The 24,182-nt window shown below is 38.3% G+C and overlaps 1 protein-coding gene across 2 annotated transcripts in view; it reads left to right on the forward strand.

The window, feature by feature from the left end:
- The window catches only part of CDH5 (cadherin 5), a 452,074-nt gene that overhangs the window by 368,225 nt on the left and 59,667 nt on the right, over positions 1-24,182 (forward strand). For both annotated transcript variants that reach the window (XM_044081819.1, XM_044081818.1), the window contains exons 8-9: positions 5,208-5,350; positions 11,493-11,614. In XM_044081819.1, the coding sequence (XP_043937754.1) occupies positions 5,208-5,350; positions 11,493-11,614 (265 nt within the window). The remainder of the gene's footprint in view (positions 1-5,207; positions 5,351-11,492; positions 11,615-24,182) is intronic.

Below are 24,182 nucleotides of genomic sequence, written 5' to 3' on the forward strand. Positions count from 1 at the left end.
CATGCCGTTTACTTAACATTAGTGGATGTCCTCATTCCACTTGCTTCTTTCCTTAGATAATGGCCTATAACCTTCAGCGGTACTATAAACAAAGCAGATGACAAGGAGCACTTCTTTTTTTTGCACCTTTCAACACCTAAATAGTTGGGTGGAGGTGAAAGCATACAATATATTTAAACACGGGCCAGTGATTTCTTATATAAAATCTTACACCAGTTACTGATATTCAAATCAAAACCAAACTCTTGCAACACTAACCATACTAATTCCAAGCTAATGGTATCGAAGGTCTTCAGAAAGGTAACATTACTGCTGCTAATTAAAATCAAGTCTTTATAGCTAACTGATTCAAATGCATCTACACAAAAGCAAGTCTGAGCCACCCTTTCTTTTTTTTAAGAAATCCATACCATATCAAACAAATCAGTTTGTGTATTACATTTTCAATTTTTCTGAATAACATTTTCAACAGAAGTTTATTTTTAGTAGCAAACAGCAGTACACTGGCTATAATTAGCCACATTACTGTCACCTGTATCTCTTATAGTAAACTCTACTATAATAGCTAAAGCCATCCCTCTTTGGAAGCTTGACTGTAGTATTTACCTCTTGAAACAACTGTTGCAGTTTCAGAGTCAAAATGTGTTAAAAAGTTTTGTAAAAACAATTAATGAGGCCACCAGACCAGGTGCCTCCCCTCCTCTCATGTTATCACTCTATTTGATGTATTGCCACTACTGCCATTTTGACTTTTCATCACTAATTTTAAGTAGCAGTACTTGGGGCAAAAATGTGTCAGTACTCTTATCTACCACTGTACAAATACTATGCAATTTTTGGGAAAAAACTCTCATGATTAATGGTTTTACCTTTTATTATCACATGGGTATTAAACAGTTTGATATGCCTTTATATCCCTTAACTTGGTTGTTTTTGAGTTTCTGTCACTTCATTCATTCATACCAGCAAAATAAATGTATCCTTTCCCATTTCTATATGTAAACAAGAGCATACCAAACTTTCTTAGCTTGCTTTGACTGCTAGCGCAAGTCTTTGTTTCTACACTGAGTGGTCTTCTAAGCATGCTTTAGTTTAAAAATTCTGTATTACAGTCGCTACTTTGCTAAAATCATTTCTCATGGTTTTCTTTTATACAGATTTAGACCCTACATTTTAATATAAAGGTTGAAACATACTGTTTTAGAGTTCTATTAGAAGTCAACTGTCTATCCTATCACTCTTTCAGTACAGTGGGGGATAAAGGTCAGAAAATCACTGTGAAAATAACACACTCTCCATTGCCACTCAGTTATAAGAATCCCGTGTGATACCCCAACACTAGACCAGTAATCAAAGAGCCTCTATCCTCACCACTAGCAACAGTGGGAGACATAAATTGGGAGGATGACAAGTACACACACAGTATTTCCAGATGCAACTCTCTGCATCAAGTGCACTTTCCCTTAAAAGCACAGAGAGACCACAGTCAATCTGGGACTGGTTTCTCCCTCTTTCTCCAGATCCCTAATAAGACTCCCCACTGGCACAGCTATAGAGTTAAGTCCTTAGCCAGGGCTCCAAGCCAAGTCCTCCAACACTCTGTCTGTCCAACCAGTGCATCATGTCCCTGCCCAAGTAGCTGATACACACACACTCTTGGAGCCTGGGAAAGGCTGGCACAGGTTTACTAGCTATGCTTCCTTCTGCCCAGTCTATAAGGTAGATTTCACTGCCACCAGAATCCCTTATCAGCTACTTTAAGGACCTTAACAAAGGATGTCCAATTTTACTGTGTAATGTTACTATTAATACAAATGGTAGTTTGACCAAGAGCAAGGCTATTAGGAGTGGCTTACACAGTGCCACCAAATAAAAATGTAAGTACTCTCAAAACTTAAATATCTCTAGACATATCAGCCACAATAAAATATTTAAGTATATTTAATAATAAATATTAAAAGAACAAGAAAATACTCAGTATATATTTGCAGTGACATCAGAGTTCAAAATCACTGGAAATATTTAAAACAACATTGCAGGACAGTCTCAAATACATAAGAAAAAACATCTAAACTATGCTTTGCTATATGCCTGACTATATCTAAGAGAATTACTATACCGTAGTTAACTTACTTAAGAGCAAGGCAGATGTGGTGAATGGCTGCTCTTTAGTTGTTGTCAGGTCAAAGACAGACTACAGAATGATGTGTCTCTCTCAGAGAGTTCTCAAATTAATATATCAAATATTACTACTGGGATAACTTGCAGAATGACATAATTGCGTGTCATATGACTCTTAGTTTCCAGGTCCCAAAACAACCATTGATAGCAGCTGGTAGCATTTAACATCTACCTGAGAAAATATATAGACCTCAGATCTTAGGCAGATGATGTAAGTAATAAAACAATAAAACACTTCCAATACAATACAAAAAGCTCCCTAGTTTTAGACAATGTGTCTCCTTGCAGGATTGAACCTGAAAAAAATCATCTTGTATTGTGTAGCCATAAAGTAATTTAATTTCAGCTATTTTCTTGATTTTAACCTTCTGTATTCCAGTTTCCAGTGTTAAAATATGCATTTAAACTGTTACAATAATGCATGTACATTTCTGTTCTTTTCTAGTAGGGTACACTGTGGATACATTTCAAGCAGTTTGCAAAAATCTTTTCAACATACACTTCTGTACCACCAGTTTGATATACACATGACATACAGTTCTAATACATTTGTAACACAAGCATCTTATATGAATCATGTTGATATTCACAAATGACATATAATTATTTACAAAATTCCAGATAGCTGGGCTGGCAGTATGTCCTTTCATCACAAACCCAATACAAGCAAAACAGTTTGTACTACAAGAAATGAAGAAAATACTCAGCATGACCATGGTAACACAATTATGGTAATAGACAAGAGGCACACAATCACAATCAAGTATTGACTCTACTGCAAAACATTACTGTCATGACTGTGTCTCACACTTATATCCAATCAGTTTTTAGAATAAATAAACATCATGCATATCACAATGGTAAAAAAAGCTCTGCTCATAAGACCTAAAAGAAAAATGTGAATAATGTTAACACTAAGATAGCTGCAGAATGCCAAATTCATTGGTGTAGAGGGACTACAATACAGGTGAACTGAATTCATTTAGTGGCTTGATCACATCTGTGTACAGATACTGGGAAGAGAGTACTGGCAAGTACTGGGAAAGGAGGAGGGGTTGCATTTACAGGAACAGGATATTCTTCTGACCTTGGTGGAGACTGAGGCTATTAATAGCAGCCAGGTTAAGTGAAATGGTAGGATGTAAGATGTGTTACCACCTTTGGTGGGAGGGCATACTTAAGTGCGCAGATAAAACTCCCAGTTGCCTGTCTAGGAATCTCAACATACAGAGTGTAGGACCTTCCCATAACTAAATAAGTTAAAAACTCTGCCAAAAACAGGGGCTCCAGAGCTCACTCTCCTAACAAGGAACCCCATTATCACTAGCTACTCTAGCCAGGCTGCATAAACAGTGGTACTGCAAAGAGAAAGGCTTAACAGTGAGATACTGCTGCAGAAGCTAGCTCCAGCTGAACAATGTCTGTTTCTGGAGCAAAACCACACACACACACACACACACCCACACACCATGAACTTAGTGAATAGTGTCAGTGCTAATGCCTACAAAACTAAACTGCATACTTATTTATCCACATTTTCTATAGAAAACTCCTATGAATGCCATCATATAATACTACCCAGTTCACACAGTATGTCTGTTAAGGTAAAGTATACAAGCCATCATAAACTCATAAAAGATTAATATGGAGCTACAGAGTTCATATATGATTTCAAGCAGCAAACCATGCAAATCATATTAGTATCTGCTAAAATCTATATCATGTCACATCACAAAGTTTTTATAATATCCTCAGTCTATCCCATGTACCTGTCCTTCATAAAGCTATCATTTCTATGAGGCCCATTACATATAACCCAACATTCTCAAATAAGCCTATGTATATACACTACAAACTGTGCAAACATCTCCTCCCCATTAGTTTACACCCCTACCACTTGGTCAAGGTATAGAAGCTTATACCAGTTTCACTCTGTGAAATGAAAACTGCTATGAAGGAACTGGTCGCTTTATTTTGAAACTGCAGAGTCAAGTGGGCTAGTATTTTAGTTTGTGGATTACGGAATAAACTGATATTTTATATATACCCTGGACCCAGTGTATTTTTGGAACTTTGACCATGAATGGTATCATTCTAAATGAACTAAGATATCTGCCCTTGGTATGTGACTTTTTTCAGACTCAGAACTGAGAGTTTAATTCCGGCTTTTCACCATTAACAGAAACAATGGAGGCAGAGACTGCACTGTATCTTACTTTTACAGCAATGTACTTCTTTAAAATGGTAAATTGTATTGCCTTGACAAACTTTAATTGCTACTGAAGTCCTTATGATTTGCTAATACTTCCCATATATAGATGTAAAACAACATCCGACTTAGGAGAGTACATTCAAGGGTGTAGCTAGGCATACTTTTCCAAACATCTGTTGGAGATGTCAACACTCAAAAAGCACAGAATGTTTAGAACTGTGTAAATGAATACTTGTAGTATAGAAGTATGCAAAGAATTCTTGTGCAAAAGGAGTACACCTCTAAAACCTGCTTTTTTATGGCTATAAGTGGTAACAGTTGAAAACAGCATGCCTCTTCTTATATGTCTAGGGGTTAGCATTTCGAGGGTTGAGTACATTTTTAAAGTGGTAGGTTGGTAGTGGGGGCAGCAACATTAGGTCTGAGTACAAATATCTGACTACACCTCTGAAATTGATTATTTAATTATTTAGTATACTTTAAGCTTCTCTGTTCCAAAATTCTATAAATGTTATACTGCCTGTTTGAGGACAATATCAGCTATTCCATAGACATTTTGTGTGTTTTGTGTGTTTTGTCATCAATAATTAAAACAAAATGTTATTCATTATATCAGCTCTTTTCAACAATTTGTCTGTGTACTTTATCTCTCCTCATGAGTATGCATTTCTTAAACCGGGTTTTCATTTTTGCTGTTTATACTTCTAAAGATATTCTAATTATATTTGCCTAATCTGATAAAAGTACATGCTCATAAACTTAGTTTTATTAGTTAAGGAATGTGAAATGTATTATAATCATTCATTTTTTTCAGGTATTCCATAAAAAGCACCCATGGCACTGGAGATTTTTTTTCCATAACACAGGATGGAACAATTGTACTTTCAAAGACACTTGACAGAGAGACACATACCTGGCATAATATAACTGTACTGGCAAAAGAGTATGACAACACCAGTAAGTAATTAGTGTGCATACAGATATGCATTTATGAGATAGTTATATAAAAACTGTTTCAATGTGCATTACAATTGTGTAAACAGACTGCAAAATGACCATTGTCAGAAGGTTCACTGATTGTCTGAGGAAAGATGGCCATGTAGTACTAGAACTGAGCATTCACATTCAATAGGTGTTTGTTCCAGAACTTGACTAACTCATGGATGCAGCATAGAAATGTATTTTAAAGGGTATATGTTAATTTTGTTTGAAATAAATCAGAAATGTGACACAATATTTCCAAAAATTTGCTGTTACTTCCACATAATATGCGGCCATGAATGTTGTAAAATTGATTTGAAGACTGCGGTGGTGGTGCTGCGGTAGCGTTGTCGCCTCACCGTAAGACGTTGTCCTGTTCGATTCTCAGCTTGAGCGTCTTCTGTGTGGAGACATGTGTGAATGGGCGTACCTTCGTTGAAGGTTGTGCGTCAGAGCTGGCAACTCGGCACATAAAAATCTACTGCTAATCATTAGCAGAATGGAGTTCTGCTGTGGTGACCCCTAACCGGGAAAAGCCGAAAGACACAACAACAACAAGAATGTCTTTTACACATAAGCATTAGCACAAGTCACCGAAAATACACATAAAACCTAAAATAAGTTAGTACTGTCCCACAGGAGATGACTCTTTCATGTACAGTGTTTAGCTTTGAAAAGGCATGATACGTGCCCTGGTAAATGAAGAAAAAACTGATTAGGAAGCCAGCAACATCAGAAATCTGAAGTAAAGAGTGTGATAGATAAGAGTATGGTATAGACTTGATGACTTAAAAAAATCACATTTCTTTACTTATGTGGCTGGACATAAACTATGACATACCTTACATACACAATCATGAGAAATTAAGAGTTTTCAGCCTTATTTAATGTATTTTGATATATTCTGAGTTGTGTATCCCTCTTACAAACTAACAGTAGTTAACATATACAAACTATCCTTCTTTCTTGCTGCAGTTGCACTATCTGTTGTACAGAATGAGTAGCACAGAATCTGAATAATAATATGAGGCAGCAAGTTAATAAACATTTTTGAGCTAATGTGAACAGATTTGTAAGCAAGATATTGGCTCAGAGCTCTATGTCCTTAAACTATTCATTATTTCACTGATTGCAATCTGTAGATATCAACAATGTCACAGAGCTCCTGATCTTACACTCAAGAACACAAGTAGAGAGTTTTTTAATAGCTAAAAACACACTGCCATGTCATATTTGTTTAATGTATCCAATACCAACACTTCAAGATATGCCACCAGCAACTCTGATCCTCTCCAGATATGATTCATTCTTACAAAATCCCTTGAAAGAAATTTAGAATAAGTCTGAAGGAAACATATGCTTTTCATTTGTGTTACAAATAGTAGAAGAAGGCCCTATTCCAGTTATTTTGCAGTTAATTTTTTTCACTAAGTTGATTTTACCTGCATGGATAATAGCTAACATTTTTTTTTCTCTGTTCCATCTCTTCTTTGTTTCTGTTTTTTTTTTTTTTTTTTTTGTAGTAGATAGAGAACTAAAACCTTTAGGATCCTATTCATGAAAGACCTGCTATATAGTGATAGTATTATGGTAAAATATTTAATTCAGATTTCTTAACACCTCATCTAAGATATCATGCTTTAAAGTATCTCTCAACCTGCAGGCCAGTAGATACATCAGGCAAAAACTCTAGACACCTAATTAGCTTACAATTTAATACTGGGTAGGTATTAACTCCTCCTACTTTAAAAAGGATTGAGGGATACTACCCAAAAGGACAACTTTAAAAAAACTGAGAGTAACAAAAATGATACAATATATATAAGCATATTACCAAAGACAGTATAAATCTGTAGACTTTAGCAAATGGCATTACAAAAATATATCTTAGAAAGTCATTTTTTTTTTTACTTCTGAAAAAGAGAGATATAACATGTGAGTCCTCTTTCTTTAAATTGTAGTTGTAGCCAGTATGTTGGTCATTTAGTCTGGTCTGTTATGTACTAAACAGCTTCAACATCATATGCAATATGGGGGCATAGAAAATCATGTGAAGGGGGAAATCAAGCCTGAAAACAGACACATACCTCTAAAAATAGGTACATTATGTGAAGGGGTAAATTAGTCCTGAAAATAGGTTCATACCTCCAAAATAGGTACAGTTGAGAGGTCTATGTCCTCATGACTGCTCTTATTTTAACATCGCCCAACTTCTGAAATTTTACTGACCTCAATTTACCTGTCAGACAAATCCCTGCCTCACTTACCAGTACCCAACTAGGCCTCTGCTTCTGGTTATTCCACACGTCTGATTGGCTAAAATGTACTTAATCAGCAACTGTCTGTTACACCGTCAAAGTATTTTGCTGCTTGACTGTGTGCATATGTGTAAAGGTGTATGTAAATTAGTCACATTGCCAGACTTCATATGTTTATATAACCATGGTGAGCTATATTTACATACACCTGTAATATGTATGTGTCCCTTCCTGTCACACATAATAGTGCTTTGCATAACCATACCCATGTTTCTTATAGTCTTATGTTTATGGTTCTATACAACTCAGCACGTAGTATATTTATGAATCTCTGCAACTCAGTGTATAGTGTAAACACAGAGTAGCTTTTAGCTTATGTACCTGGTAGACTTTCTTCTATTGATACATCTCTGTAATTTTCATGACAAGGATGTTTGACCCAAACCCATTTTGCTGGAAACAGATGTTGTAATCATATATTTCCTTCAGATCTTCCTACTGTCTCTTAAAAAAAAACTCTTAAATGGCCTGTAACCATACAGGCTAGCACCACCTTAGGAGTTATATTTACTAAATTATGAAATAAAAGGCACTAGGCTTAACTATATGAATAAACATTTTTATCAAGTGGCAATCCATTACTTCCCAAGCTACTACAGGTCTAATAAACAAGTCCTTGTGAATTTATAGGTTTCATAGGTAAATACTAGGGTAAATCTAGAACCAAAAGAGGGCTGCAATGGCATATACAATAGGTAATTGCAGAATAAAATCTGTTACTAGACACGATTAAAATAAAAAGCAAAACTCCAAGATGTTAAATACAAGACTGAACATATTAAGACATGATCTAGATTTTTCATGACTTTATGCCAGACAGGCTATGTAATCTTTCAGACTTGACCCATAATCACACATGTATATATGCATCCAAGCAATTAGATTCTGTGCTCTCACTTTTATGGCAATGTCTAAATCCCATCTACAGATTATTTGGGGCATCCATATGAAATGCAGAGTAAAACAGATAATTTCCTTAACTGGGACTACTTCATTTGTTTTAAGATAAAAAATAATCATTATTAATGTAAGATAAAATTACATCAACTATATGCATTATTTTTAGTTTGTTAGATCTGTGCTAGAAACTTTGGCTTTCCCTTTAAGAGGCTGTTCAACTGTTTGGCAATTTGCATATATTATGTATCTTCACTAACATGAAATTAAATATATTTATCTATAAACATATTTCCAACTATATCATTCATTTTTATTTACTATAAAACTGCCTTTTATGATGTGCATCTCAACTTTCCCTAAAAGAGGTTGTTCACTTGTTTGGTATTCAGATTTTTATGTATCCTCAATAACACATAAATAAATATTTTTTCTTTAAATGGGTTTAAGTCTAATCACAGATTATACTCAAGCAGCAAATTAAAATATACTGAATCAGCTTTTCAAAAAAAACAAAACTACTGAAGAAAAAAAATAATGAAAATAAAAAAATATTGCAAAAGGAATACACGTACTCAGAAATTTATTTAAAGGCCTAGTGTGAGCCATTCAGCTTGCACTAAAAAGGCCCTGTTTTGATGATACTTTATTTTGAGATCCAGCAAAATTTGCCATGATGAAGAAATACTTTATCATTGGCTAATTTGTATGCAGAAAACTGCTGCATGTGTAGGTATGGTATTCCCCCAGTCATCCCCCCACACACATACACTTTCAAACACAAAGACACACACGCAAACACATCATAGCCTTGGGCCTATATTACCTTATCGACTGCTTAGCTTGTCGAATGCCTAAACGTCGACAGCTAAAGGTCAAAAACTGAAAATCTTGCACGGCCAGTTAAGTGAATTCTTTCACAGGGAAAGAATTAGCTTGACCATGCCAAACTAACACAAGCTTCCAGCCCGTAAAAAAGTGGGGAGACTTCACCCCCCAATGTGTGGGGCTATGCACCCCACACACCCCCAACTAAATATACCAACTCTGAGATCGCACTACATTGGGGAAAGGGCAAATTCCCGACAATGGCCAGCAAATTCTTTCCTGGAGAAAGAATTCGCTTAACTGGCCGTTTGAGATTTTCAGTTTTCAACCTTTAGCTATCGACATTTAGGCATTCGACAAGCTAAGCAATCGATAACGTAATATAGACCCCATAGCCTCCATGCCTGTTGGCTAGTGCCCCCTCCCCCACAATTCTTGTAGTAGTCAAAGTACCATTATGGCACAATTCTTCTTGCCCTGGTGGCTAGTGGCTCCCTCCAGCCCTGATCCTTGTACTGCTGTAAGTGCCATTATGACAAAATTGTAGCATGCCTGGTGTATAATGTTTCTCTCCACTTCCTGATCCCCATACTGAAGTTGATGCCATTATGGCACTTAAATGTGGAATAATCCCTGGTGTTCAGAATTTTCCCTTTACCCCCAATCGCTGTACTGAAGTCATTGTCATTATGGCACTTAACTGTAGAGTAATCCCTTGTGTCTAATGTTTCACCCCACCCCCTCTTCCATGTAATGATGTTGGTACTGTTATGGCACTTAAATATCGAGTAGTCCCTGGTGTCTTATGGGTCTTCCAACCCCAGATGCCCAGTTTGTGTTAGGTAGTTGAACATGACCTTTTGGTCATGTTCACTACAGTGATGTGGTGAGGCCAGCCATGGTGATCTACACGTCCAAGTGATTTCTTGAATTATTAATTGAGTAAATCAGTCCCCCCCCCACAGCTTGTGAAATATCCAAACTCAATGTCCAGCTCTATGAATCTGACACAGGACTGACAGAATTGTACTTTTTAGAACATGGAAACTAAAGTAGCATTATGTGGAATAATAAAAATGTGGCATTGTTTTAGATATCACCACTAATAATGTTTAGCAACATTATAAAAACATCATAAGGCATTGTTACTTGCTTCAGGAAAATAAAGTATGAGATTCATTTTAGTAAACAACCTCAGATTTTTGAGTGTTTAACAATATTTTCCCATTCAAAACTCACTGTAAAGCAGCTAAAACAAAAAGCTGACAGAAAATTCTCAAAAAACTTGCTTGTGCCTAGAATATCTTGAATATTTGCAAGTGCTTCTAAATTGTTCTACAAATAAATAACACTTTCTTAGATTTTGATAGAATATCTGGACAGGACTTCCAAGTAGCTTAGTGCATATTTAAGGAACAAACTGGGTATCTTAAGCTTGTCTTTTACTTGCAGCTACACTTCTTCATGACAAAGTGCTTTCACAAAAATATTGTGTGTACACTTCAATGGATACCACTCTCCTTCTTAGTACTAAGCTATCAGAACTTTATTGACACCAGTGGATGTGAGATTCACTACATTTCTCACTTACCTGGATATGTGTTTAATTTAAAAAAATGTTATATTGTTTTAATGAACTACATCAAAGTTATTAATATGCTAAAATGAGTAATCACTGTCTCTCAGATGTGGACATATACACGCGCACACACACACACACACACACACACACACACACACACACACACACACACACACACACACGCATGTTTTGTCTTAATGGCCACTACAAATCTTAGTTGTCATTTGTTACATTACTTGCATTCATGGGATATATGCTACTCTTAGTCTGATTTTGTAAATGGTAAAACTGAGTATGCAATTATTAATTTTATTTTCATAATTTATTGAGAAAGTTTTGTCTGCTAATTAACAAGACATATTCTCTACTTAACATTCTCGTGAGGGAATGATTTATCTTTCCAACTTGCATTTCAAGCAAAGTCATATTTTGTTTTTATTTCCATATTTAATAAATGCTGTCTTATAATCAAATTATGTCATTTACATTTTAGATATATATGGAAAGACAGGCAGCAGCATGATTGCTATTAATGTTCTCGACATAAATGACAATGCTCCAGAATTTGCATACAAGTATGAGCCTTTTGTTTGTGAAAATGATCAACCGGGAAAGGTAAGTTATAGTTGTGTCCTTATAAATACAAAAATATAAAGTAAATATTTGTTTATTCCCACATGTATGAGTAGACCAGTTTTATGAAGCTGTCGGGTAAGCATACCTCTCAGCCTGTTAGAACAATAAATCTGGACAAAGCCATGAATAAAAGTGGGGCAAAGGCCTACAAATAGCTTCATAGGTTAATAGGTAGGTACTAGGCTATTGGCCCAAGGGCCTAAGTAAGCCTAACCAATATGTTTCTCTGGCTTACGTCACCCAAGAAAGTTATTTTCCTGTGCCCCTGTCGAGCAGAGCTACAGAAGTGATCCCTGGGGTGTATTTCCTATTTCCCATCCACTCATCAAGATTTTTCTTGAAGAGTGCTAATGAGACACTTTGCTTGACATAGATGGGTAGCTTGTTCCAGAGTATATGAAGTCTCTGGGACAGGAATCTATCCCTCCACCATGTCCTGTTTATTGTGGTGACAAGGTTTAGGTCCCTAGAGCGTGTAGCTCAGAGGGATTGAGATTTCTTTAGGTTCAGCATGTCTAACAGCTCTGGGTTTGACATAGCTTTTATGTTAGGCAGAGATCACCTCGGAGTAGGTGATATGCTACAGAGTAAAGCTGGAGTTTTTTGAGACGGTCAGAGTAAAGCATATGTTTGAGGCCAGTAATCCTCTTTGTGAGGTACTTCTGTGGCCTTTCCAGCTGCTGCAGATGTCTTGTGAGGTACATTCCAAAAGGGGTGTTGTACTCTATAATGGGTTTAATGAGTGTTGAGAGGAGGGGAACAATTACCTCTTTTTTCCTGGATGAGAACCCTTTTGTGATGAGGTGTGCCACTTAGAAGGATTTCCTGACTACTGTGGCGATGTGATTATCAAAGGAGAGACTACTGTCCACCTGGGTCCCAAGGTCTCTTATCACACATTCGGCATTAAGTAGACTGCTGCCTATGTAGTAGTTCATGGGTACAGAGTTTTTTCCAAAGGGGATCACAGTGCACTTTTTGGAACTGAGCTTGAGGCCATGGCTCTGACACCAGGCATCTGTCTCAGTGACGCCCTTCTGTAGGATGTCCACATCATTTGGGGACTTGACTATGGCTCCTAGTTTGCAGTCCTCTGAGAACTTCATTAGCCAAAGTCCTTCTGTGATAGCCTGTACTTCAGAGAAGTAGATACAGCAATAGCTGTTTGGCTGGCTGCTTTATACCTACAATCAATTGCATTACAAGCTGGGATAAGTACAAACTTGCAGTGTTAAAGATAGTATTGCATTTTATTTTTATATTTAATTGTTCAGTGAATATAGTGTTTTTGTCTGTAATTCTGTTATTTCTTTCATTGAATATTGTGAGCTGTTCCCCACCCTCCCTCTCATGCCTGTTGGTGTCTTTTTCTTATAGTTGGTGGCTTGCAGTTGACTACCCCTACTGTAATTTTTTTCTCTTGGACACTCCTGTCAGTGTAGTGTCATTAGCTCAGTCTACCTAATGCAAAGACAACATTTGAGAAGGCCAACCCACTTAGTTTCCTCACCTTCTGCTTCTCCCTTCTCCCTTTCTTTTACAAAAAAAAAAAAACTTTGCTGGAATATCCATGTGTTCTGCTTAACTGTAACAAAAAAATGTATGCTTGTTTGCTGCCTTTCCTGTAACTAGTCTAGTCCAGATACAGATTTGCTATATCCAGAACTGTTTGTTAGCTTCTGAGCCCCCCAAGCCTGTCTGTGTTGGAGGGAAGCCTGCTAGCTTATCAGTGGGAGTAGTAAGCACTAGGTAACCTATCTACCACATAAGGAGTGGTTTCTGGCCCAGAAATTGTAGTTATTGGCCATTTGGTCAGTTTTTGTATCTCTCTCTCTCTCAACTTTGATTCAAAAGCCCGCATTTGCACTTGTTTCCACCCTTTCCTCTAGCTAGTCAAGTCCAGATACATATTTGCTGTATCCAGGACTGTTTGTAAGCTCCCGAGCCCCCCAAGCTTTTTTCTGTGTTGGAGGGAAGCCTTCTAGCTTATCAGTGGAAGTGGTAAGCACTAGGTAACCTATCTACCACATAAGGAGTGGTTTCTGGCCAGAAATTGCAGTTATTGGCCATTTGGGCAATTTTTCCATCTCTATCTCAACTTTCTGATTTAAAAGCCACATTTACACTTGTTTCTTTCCTGTAACTAGTCTACATCAGATACAGATTCTTGGTTTTAGCACTTGAATTTGCTTATTCATGCTCAGCACTTGTTCATAACTTGTTGTAAGCACTAAATAAGCTACAAATTACTATAGCACTTAACCTTCCTCATTACCTAGAGGAAAATAGTTTTTGTACTTACTTTCCTCACTTGCTTAGAGAAAAACAGCTCTTGTACTCACCTTTCTCACTTGTCTAGAGGAAAATTGTTTTTTTATTCAGGCATGTCCAAGGGTCAGCTCCCAGTGTTCTCTCCTGTCTATCTGATGAATCTGGGCATCTTGGGGCAATGAAGCAATTGCCTCATGTACACAGACAACCCTCTCCTCCTACCACCCAACACTGCAACTCTAGCCAAACTGAAGGTAAAGCTCTCTCCATCCAAGACTGAACTTGACAGTCAAGAGGAGAAGGTAAACACTTGCACCACACCACACTCATCACATAGTCCTGCTAAACCTACACCACCAAAATCCACACATAGAAACACAAAAACATTTGCGGCGGAGGCCCTCAATAAAAATCTGCTCAAGCAACAGAGACCTCCAAAGAAGAAACACAACCAACCCCCCCCCCCAACACTACCCAAATGACATATAGCCCACATACTCAGTGTGCCACTCAGCCATAGCCCATAAGGCAAAACAATGTACCCAACACATTAGTCATAGGTGACTCTATAGTCAGGCACACTGATGTTCCACTCACCAGGCTAAACAAAGAGAAGGTTACTATCAGCTGCCTGTCAGGTGCCAGGATCCACCACATAACCCATGCACTCTGGTCACTCCACAACAAGTACAACTATGACTCTGTCATTGTCCATGTTGGTGTGAACGACCTGAGACATACCTCCCTGGACTACAAAAAAAGAGACATGGAAGAGCTCTCTGATCTTGTAGCCTAGCTCTGAGTATGAGCCTAGCTCTGAGTAGCATCCTGCCATTGCCCAGAACGATACCCCAGTATAAAGACAAAATGAGTGACTTCAACAATTGGCTAAGATTCTGGTGTCATTCTAAGGGGATCCAGTATCTGTCTGCCTGGGACAACATGGTTAACAGACCATGATGCTTTTCCAGAGATGGCATGCACCTGTCACCCCTGGGATTCTGGATACTGGCTAAAGCTCTTGCACCCATATAGTGTATTTTTTAGGCAAGGTACAAATGACAAATTTACCACCATAACAGGAACAGGCAAGCAAAAACTGAGGGTAATACTACTCAATGCTTGAAGTCTAAATCTCAAAATACACTCCCTTGAGGCACTCCTTAAAATGGAGAACATCAATATCTGTGCAGTGACTGAGACCTGGTTCAAGGCTTCAGAGTGCACCCCTCCATTACCAGGCTATCACTCATACCACACTTTTCGGCCATCTAACATGGACCGGAACACCAAAGGTGGAGGTGTGTCCATATTCATTAAGGATATCCACACCTTCAGGGTAGTTGTTCAACATAATGCATCTGAGGTTATCCAAGTGCAACTAACTCTGGGCAAATCTACAATCCAAATCGTAGCTTGCTACAGATCCCCCACCATGCCCCAGGATTCCCACTCCTCTTTTCTTGATATACTGGAAAATATTAGGGTTCAATCAAACACCCTAATAATAGGCAATTTCAACTACCCCACCATTAACTGGGAAAACTACTCATGTACCAACTCCTTCGCTCAACGCTTTCTGGAATTCATAAATTCTAATGCCCTGGATCAACTTATCCACACCCCCACCAGGGACAACAACATCCTAGACGTAGTCATTACCAACATGTGTGACCGGTGTGCCACACCTGAAGCAAACTCCTTGTTGCTCAGATCCAACCATAAGCTAATCACCATAGGTATCTACATCCCACCCCCACCCCTCATTAAGGAAACCACAGTAAAACATTTCTCCAAAGCCAACTTCATGCTTCTTAAGACAGAAGTGGTGAACTTCATGACACCCATGCAGATGGACAATACAGTTACGACTGCTGAATCCTACACAAATCCACTCTATAAGCACTTACACGAGTGCATGGATTGTGCTATACTGAACAGAACCAAGATGCTATCTTCCAAAAAAAAGAAGCCAATGTGGTGGTCCCCTGCCATAAACTCTACAACAGAAGGAAGAAACTGTTGCAAAGAGAGTAAAATCCCATGAGTGGAGGAGCTCCCTGGTCAGCCTCAGTAAGAAGCTAAGATCCCTTATATGATCCTCCAAAGCTAGCTATGAAAACAAAATTGCCACTGATTCTAAGGACAGCCACAAAGCATTCTATAGCTATGTTAGGAATCTCAATGGCCATACCCAGATCTGCTCTGAGTTACAGCACAACGGCACAAAAATTACAGAACCAACTGATATTGCCAACATCCTGGCAGATAGGTTCAGTGCTAACTTTACCCCCCTCTCACCCCCTAAAGAGCCTATATCTATACAGGAAGAATGCAGAGTCCCTGTAATCACAATTATGCAGGTAAATGTTGCACTCTCTAAAGCCAAAAATACAGCATCCATGGGACCGGACAACATCCCAGGCTGCGTTTTAGATGAACTTCAGAATGAACTGGCTCCCCACCTAAGCACCATGTTCAGTCATAGCCACACATCAGGCTTTGTGCCCACTGAATGGTGCACAGCAACAATTATCCCACTCCACAAAGGGGGAGCCACCACTGATCCCGGGAACTATCGCCCTATTAGCCTGATGAGCCTGGTCTGTAAGGCCATGGAAAGTATCATCATGGAACTCATAAAAAATAGGGACAAGTTTTAAATATAGCATGGATCTCATGATGTGTATGGAGTCTGAAACTCAAATGTCTGTTATTATTTTTTAACTTCAATCTTTAATGATTTACCACTAATTTGCCAGAAAACCACAATGTTATGAAAAATTGACCAACAATATGAAGCAAATATCTGGACATTCTGTGAAAATCTGTACAGTTGAGAGGTACAGGGGTAGGATATGTACAATATAGTTGTCTTGTTTTTAAATTATTCAAAGGTTTTGCATTCATAACACAAATATTAGAATAGATTCAATTCCTGAGTTCATGAGCTCAGTATTGCTTCAGTCTTTGATATTTTTTAAGACTCAGCACCTGCAAAGTATCCATATTTGCCTCCTTCTGTAGTTCATCTGGAGTTTCAACATATCCTGATATTTTACGACTTTATGTCTCTCAATATGTAGGGCACTATTATTGCTATATGCAGCTATTTCAATGATTAATGTTACTTTTGCCCTTTTTCTTTGCCTACTATATATAATTTTCTTGCTTCTGCTTTCTTAACTCTTGATATTACATGACTCCATGTGTTCAGAACATTTTCATTTTCAGTAATTGTTTGCGGTTCATGTTTCCAGTGCTTCTCAGCTACCAGTATGTTGTAATATTTGCACAAACCCAAAAACAATACTCTTATTGTGCCTTTCAGTATACAAACCCTCAGCCATAAGTACATCACTACCAACAACACGATTTGCAATTGTTTATAGCTCTGTACTCCAGACCTTGCATTTGTCTGCATTCCCCACTTTTTCTATAGACCTTGTAAAGCGATCTTTATGTAGTCCACAACCTTGAGCTGCCATAATTAACCTTTTTTTTTGTTTAAATTCACCTTTCCTAGGCCATTTGTGTGTCAAATCTTGATTAATATGTTGCTGTTTCAAGAGCTCTCTATACTTGCCAGTATAACTGTAAGCTTTTTTTTTTTTTTTTTTTTTTTTTTTTAGTACTTTCTGTTAACACCTGATTTTTGCCTACTTCTTAATTGGTTCTATCCCTGCTCCTTTCTGAAATGCTTCTGCAAATTGGAACAACAATGTCATCTTAGACGTGTTTTGTTAATAGTTTAGAACTTTCACTGTATTTGGATCTGATGATGTCAGTAAATATGTAAGCAATCCCACAATGGCAGCTCTACTGATATAGTCATTTTCCAGGACGACCATACCTCCTTCACAATGAGGGGATATATAGGCACAAGTTTTTATATACCATTTGATAAACATGAACTGTTTTTTCTGTTTTCTTGTCTATCTGATTCAATGCTTTTTGGGGCCAGTCAATCACAATGAGGCTGTGAGTTATAACAGGAAAAACAAGCTGATTTATAGCTTGAACATTTTTCCCAGATGTCAAGGCAATTTTCAATATTAGCTTAGTATTATAAAATATTCTTTACTAAGCTTTGTTCTCATAGGGTCATAAGTATATACTAGGCCAATGACCACTGGGGCCTTTATAAGCCTAGTCAAGCATCCCAATTGTATCCAATAAGTTTATATGCCTAAGAGGTTATTTTAAGGGGAATATGTTAGCTAGGACAAGATTTACAGGCTCCCTCTATCCATTAAAGACATAGGTGATAGATACAGGGTGTATTTCTGATCTCTTATCCACTGGTCCAGGTTTCTCTTGAATAGGGCTGAGGAAGAGCTCTACTTCACATAGATGGGAAGCCTGTTCCAGAATAGAAGAATTCTGTGAGGCACATACCTATCCCTCCAACATATCCTATTTATGTTGCAAGCAAAGTTGAAATCCATAGATCAAGTAATTCTCATGCTATTTGTTTTGTGGCTATGCAAAAGGTCCATCAGAGAGGGATCCAAGGATGCCTTGTATGCCAGGCATAGATACTGTCTCAGCAGTCTGTAGGATATAGAGTACAGATACAGGGCTTTGAGGTGATTTGCATAGGACATGCTGTTTACACCCTGCACTCTCTTTCTGAGGAACCTCAGTGGATGTTTCAGTTGTTGCATGTGCCTGGTCAGATACATACTAAAGGGGACATTGTACTCAATGATGTGCCTGACAAGGGCTGAAATCAGTGGAACAATGACCTCCTTGGACCTCAATGTCATGCCCTTGCATATAAGTTGAGCAATGTAGAATCATTTCCTTACTGCCTTAGACATGTGTTAGTCGAAAGTCAGCTTACTGTCTACATACATACCCAAATCTCTGACTACTGGTTCTACTGTTAGGGGTATTCTAGCAATGATGTAATTTCCTAGGGTGGCCGACTTCCCAAAGGATGCTATTATATATTTCTTGGCATGGAGCTTTAAGCCATGGCTTTGACAGCAGTCATTTGCCTATGTTAGTCCTTCCTGTAGGACATTAGTGTTTTGGTAGGGGATTCTATGACTGCTCCTAGTTTGCATCATCTGCAAACATGGACAGCCAGAGGCCCTTGAATTCTGAGAAGTAGATACAAAAAAGAAGTGGACCCAGCTCAGAGCCCTGAATGACTGCACTAGTGACTGACCTCTTTGTGGAAGTAGTCTCTCCTATCATATCTTCCTGGGTCTTATCTGAAAGCCAGCTGGCTATCCAGTGCATAACATAATGATTTATATGTATATCAATGAGTTTTTTACAATGCCCAAGAGGGGTATTGTATCAAATGCATTATCCAGGTCAAGGTGGGCAGTATGCATTATTTTCCCTCATCCATTGCCTTGATGACTTTCTCAAAGAAGTCCAACAGGTTGAGTACACATTATATGCCCTTGACAAAAATGAACTGGGTTAAATACAGTGTTTGAAGGTTTTCTATGTCCTTATTAATCATGTCCATGATCATGTTTTCCATGGCTTTCCATTTAAAACTATCAGATTTATAAGTCTGTAATTCCCAAGGTCTATTCATAGCTCACCCTTGTACAGAGGGATGACCACTGCAGTTCCCAATTAGCATGGTACAAAGCCTGTCTGGAGGCTAAGGTTAAATAGTGACTCCAACGGCCTCAACAGGACATTTTTCATGCTGCTTAGGAGGCATCATGGGATGTTATCTGGGCCCATCAATGCTGTGTTTTTGGTCTTAAAGAACACATCTATAACCTGCTCCCTAGTGATAGTTGGGGGTGTTTTGGATGATGGTATTTCTTGGCGTGGCTAGGGGACTGAGGGGGGTAAAACTGGTGCTGATTTTTTCTGCCAAAAGGTTTGCTATATTTTTATTTATGTATTTATTTGACATTTATTAACTGGGTTAGTCCTTCTGGGCAGCAGCCCTTTTTCATTGGAGGCCTGAGAAGAAAAGCTCCAAGTAGTAAATGAAGCAAAAGTAATCAAATGACAGAGTAAACAAAAACATTTAGAGTTAACAATATATGTTTATAACATATATAGAGTTCACAATATGATAAAATAGAGAAAAAACATGCTAGAACATGTACGACTTAAAACATACTAGAGTTCAAAAGTTACATACAGTACTAAGAAGAGAAGTAAAATGGTCACATGCATGCAAAATGAAGTCAACAGATAAATTAAAAATGTGCACTATATACAGGAGACAATCCCAAGGCACAGATCACTATACATGTCTACAGTGCTGTAGTCTGTGAGAAAACTATTAGTAGCTTTGTAAGAGGAGGAACAGAGATGGTTGCTGCAAGAGAATTAGAGGAGTACAAGAGTAGGGGAAGATGGGGTTAAGTTGGGTGATTGCATAAGCATGACCATGATTTAAAAAGGGTATCCTTTAGAGCTGTTTTAAAAGAGTTAAGGTTTGGGATTCATCTAACACTAGGTGTTAGTTTATACCAGGCATTTGCCACTGAGTAGCTGTAGAGGAGTTTCCCAGTATTTTTGTTGAGCACATATACTTGCAGAAGATGCTGTTGAGAGATACGGAGGGCACAGTTGGGAGTGTAGGGATGGAAGAGGGAAGAGAGAGAGGGGCAGGAGGCAGGTTCATGTAAGACAGAATGAGTCAGGAGAAGCTGGGGTATTAGGACTTGATGATGAAATTCCAGCCACTGTAGGTTTTTCAAAGTTAGGTAGTGATAAGACCAGTAGGGGTGGTTTGAGGCAAATCATGCAATTTTATTTTAGGTGAGTTCCAATTTACACAGAAGGTTGGATTGGAGGTGTGTAAGAACAGGGCTGCATAGAGTAAGGTGGGGAGTAGGAAAGCTTGTGCAAGGGAGAGCCTAGAAGCATTTGTGAGGAATTTTTCATGCCTGTAGAGCAGGCCTAACATTTGATGAGTCTTTTTAATACACTGCTGGGTATGGAGATCGAACTTTAGCTGGTCATCGATAATAACTCCTGTTTTGTGTGAGGCTCAACAGAGATGATAGTGTTGTTTAAGGAGGAGACAGCAAAGGTAGCTTTATGATGTTGGAGTGATTTAGGGAGGAATAGGAGAAGTTTAGTTTTCTCAGGGTTATGTAGAAGTTGGTTGGAAGTTAGCCATTTTTTGACTGAGTGCAAAGACACTTGGGTGTGGGTGTGAAGATGGGAGATATTGTCAGAGCAGGAGATGATTGTGGAATCATTAGCATATTGTATAACTGGAGAGAGTGGAGAGGAAGATGGGAGGTCATTAATAATGATATTAAATAATAGGGGTCCAAGGATGGAGCCCTGGGGTACCCCTGTTTGTACAGGTAAGAAGGGAGAAAAGTTAAATTGCCATTTACCTGCTTGGAATCTATTGGAGAAGTAGCTGGAAAACCAAGAAAGTGCAGAGTTGGAGACATTAAAGGTAGTTTAGTCTGGATAGACGTAGCCTGTGAGAAACAGTGTCGAAGGCTTTGGAGAAATCCAGAAACAGTCAGGAGACTAACTTATTGTTGTTACTAGAGTTAACAATACAGTTTGTGAAGGCTGTCCGAGCAGTAGCTGTACTGTGTTTTGGGCGAAAACCATGCTGTGTAGGGGTTAGGAGATTTTCTAGCAGATGGTGATCAAGGATCTGTTTATGAATGGATTTTTCTAGAATTGTTGACAGGGGAGATAGAATGGCAATTGGTCTGAAATTTGAGGAGACATTTGAGATACTACCTTTGTGTAAAGGTATGACATAAACATTCTTCTACAATATAGAGATGTGTTAAGCAATAGAATTAGCAGCAATTTTTAGGAACTGAGGAGGAAGCTTGGCAACTGATGGAGAACATGTTTTAAGTTTGCTAAGAAGTTATTTGATATAGGGTTTAGGGAAGGGTTTAAAAGAAAAAGAGGTTGTTGGAGGTGATGGAGGGGAAGTGGGGTAGTTAATAGTGTCATTTTTGGTTAGATTACGGATAGAGTCAGTGAAGAAGGAATTTAGAAAGGTAGCAGTATCAGTGGGAGAGCTATTAAGGTATGGGTTGGATGATGAGGGGCATCCAAGATGTAGTAGGTTATTACTAGATTGCCAGAATTTTTGGGGGTTAGAGTGGGAATTGCATAGAGGTTTTTGAAAAAAGTTTTGCTTGTCAAGGGTAACCTTTGTTTGTTAGATTACAGAGGTCTCTATAGGTTTGAAGATCAGTGGAAGATATGGATTTTTTCCATTTTTTCCACACACGATCTCTCTTGCTCATAAGGGTTCAAGTGGCTTTTGTAAACCAGGAAACAAAATTACTTTTGATTCTTATTTTCCTGATGGGGGCCAGGAAATTGAGTATGTCTAGAAAGATATTGTTAAATTTTATGACTGCTTTCTCCAGGGGGAGGTTATAGAGGAAGGACCAATTAATTGAGGAGAGCAAGTGGTTGAAGGTGTCTGGGTTAAAATTAGAAAGTTTATGGCAGTCCTTATATTACTGGAGTTTGTGTAGTTGGGAGACAGTCTAAGTATGAAGGTGGGATGGTGGTCTCTTAGCATATTGGGTAGGGTGGAGGGGTTGTGATAGACATTAGGATTTGAGGTGAGGACCCAGTCTAGACTGGAACCAGAGTTGCAATGTTTATTTAGATGACTAGGGGTATTGATTACCTGGGAGAAGCCACAGAGGTTAATAGAGGTGTTCGGAGAATTGATGTCAACAGGACGCCAGTCGATGTTAACATCGCCTGAGATTACTGTTTCATAAGAGATAGTCTGAGTGATTCAGGATAGAAGGAACTCCAGAATAGATATGTTGTTACCCAGGGGGAGATGTAAATAGAAGCAATAGCTAGTTTCTTTTGATTGTTTAGTTTACAATTGACAATGAGTACTTCAGCAGGGTGGAGGTTTGGAGGAGAGATTGATAGAGGGTAGAGGGTGAGCTTATTAGAGTAGAGAATAGCAACACTTCTGCCTTTTTTCTTTAATCTATCTTGCTGTAAGATGTTATAGCCTGAGGGAAGAAATTCATTATTGGATATGTGAGACTTAAGCCAGGTTTCAGAAAGGGTGAGAATATCCGGGGTGTGTTGTAAGATCCAAGCATAAAAAGGAGAGATTTTATTCATGATACTTTGAATATTCATAGACAGACTAGATATGTTTTGATGGATTTGGATTTGATAGTCTGAGAAGTTGTGCTGGGGATGGAGATTGGGGGGGTGAGAGAAGTAAGTTGAGATAGAGGAGTTGAGGTCAGGTCCAGGGTTGGGATGAATGTCACCTGACAGTAGTAGGTATAAAATGAGTAATTTGAGAGAAATGTAGTGGTTATAATGGAGTAAGTTTTTGTTTTAGTTTTAAGGGGGGGGGGTGTGGATAGTGGGAATATTTTTATTTTGTGCAAGGTAGTCAGAAGGATGAAAATGTGAAGTAGCAGTATGGAAATAATAGGTGGCATAGTGATTGGTTTGGGGGTAGGTAGGGAGTAACTGTGTGTCAGAGTGCATTGATAAGAGGTGGCAATGGAGGAAAGATAGATAAAGGGAGTGGTAAGAATACCTAGTAGGGAGTTGTTAGAAAATGTAAGGTTTAGGAAACATAGTGTGGCAGGCAAGGGAAGTATGCAGGTTGTAGAATGATTAATTGAATGAAGTGGAGGTGAAGTACAACTATGTACAAGTATTTGATATGATAGGTTGTTTTAGGTATGGAGGGAGTGATTGCTGAATGGAAGATTAGGGAGGAAGTTGGGTGGGGAAAGCAGGTGTGATCAATGGGAATAGAGTATAAATTAAGTATATATGGGGCTGGGTGGGAATGGGGAGTAGGGTAGGGAAGTTGAGTGAGCCCAAGCTATATCTTCTGCCTCCACATAGGTGGCTCCATTTATGATCAGTTCTCCACAATGATGAGGTTTCAGACATAGTTAAAGAAAGCCTTGTGTTTACCTCAAATTTGGCTTTAGTAGACTTAATTTGCCTTCTAAATTGTGTTTTGTTTAGATTGAAGAGAGTATTTTTATTATGCTCAGTGTAGCACTTCCTAATCTTGGCTATGACTTTTTTGTTTTTTGTTGTACAACCTGTTTATGTTTGGATTACACCAGTGTGGTTTGTTTTTTGAGTTAGTTCTGGTATTATTTTAAGTAATCACTGCTGTCTCTGTGTATTTATTGACATGATTGTACAGGGTTTATGTGAATAATTCTGCATAGACAGCTCTCTTCTTAGGGCTTGGGGGAGGGGGCTTGAAATGTTGACAGGCTATCACTTTGTAGTAGGAAATTTGTCTTAGAATGGTTTCTAAATGCTACAG

This window comes from Protopterus annectens, chromosome 8.part1 (genome assembly GCF_019279795.1).
Source record: "Protopterus annectens isolate FY-2018-M chromosome 8.part1, PAN1.0, whole genome shotgun sequence".
Taxonomy (NCBI): domain Eukaryota; kingdom Metazoa; phylum Chordata; order Ceratodontiformes; family Protopteridae; genus Protopterus; species Protopterus annectens.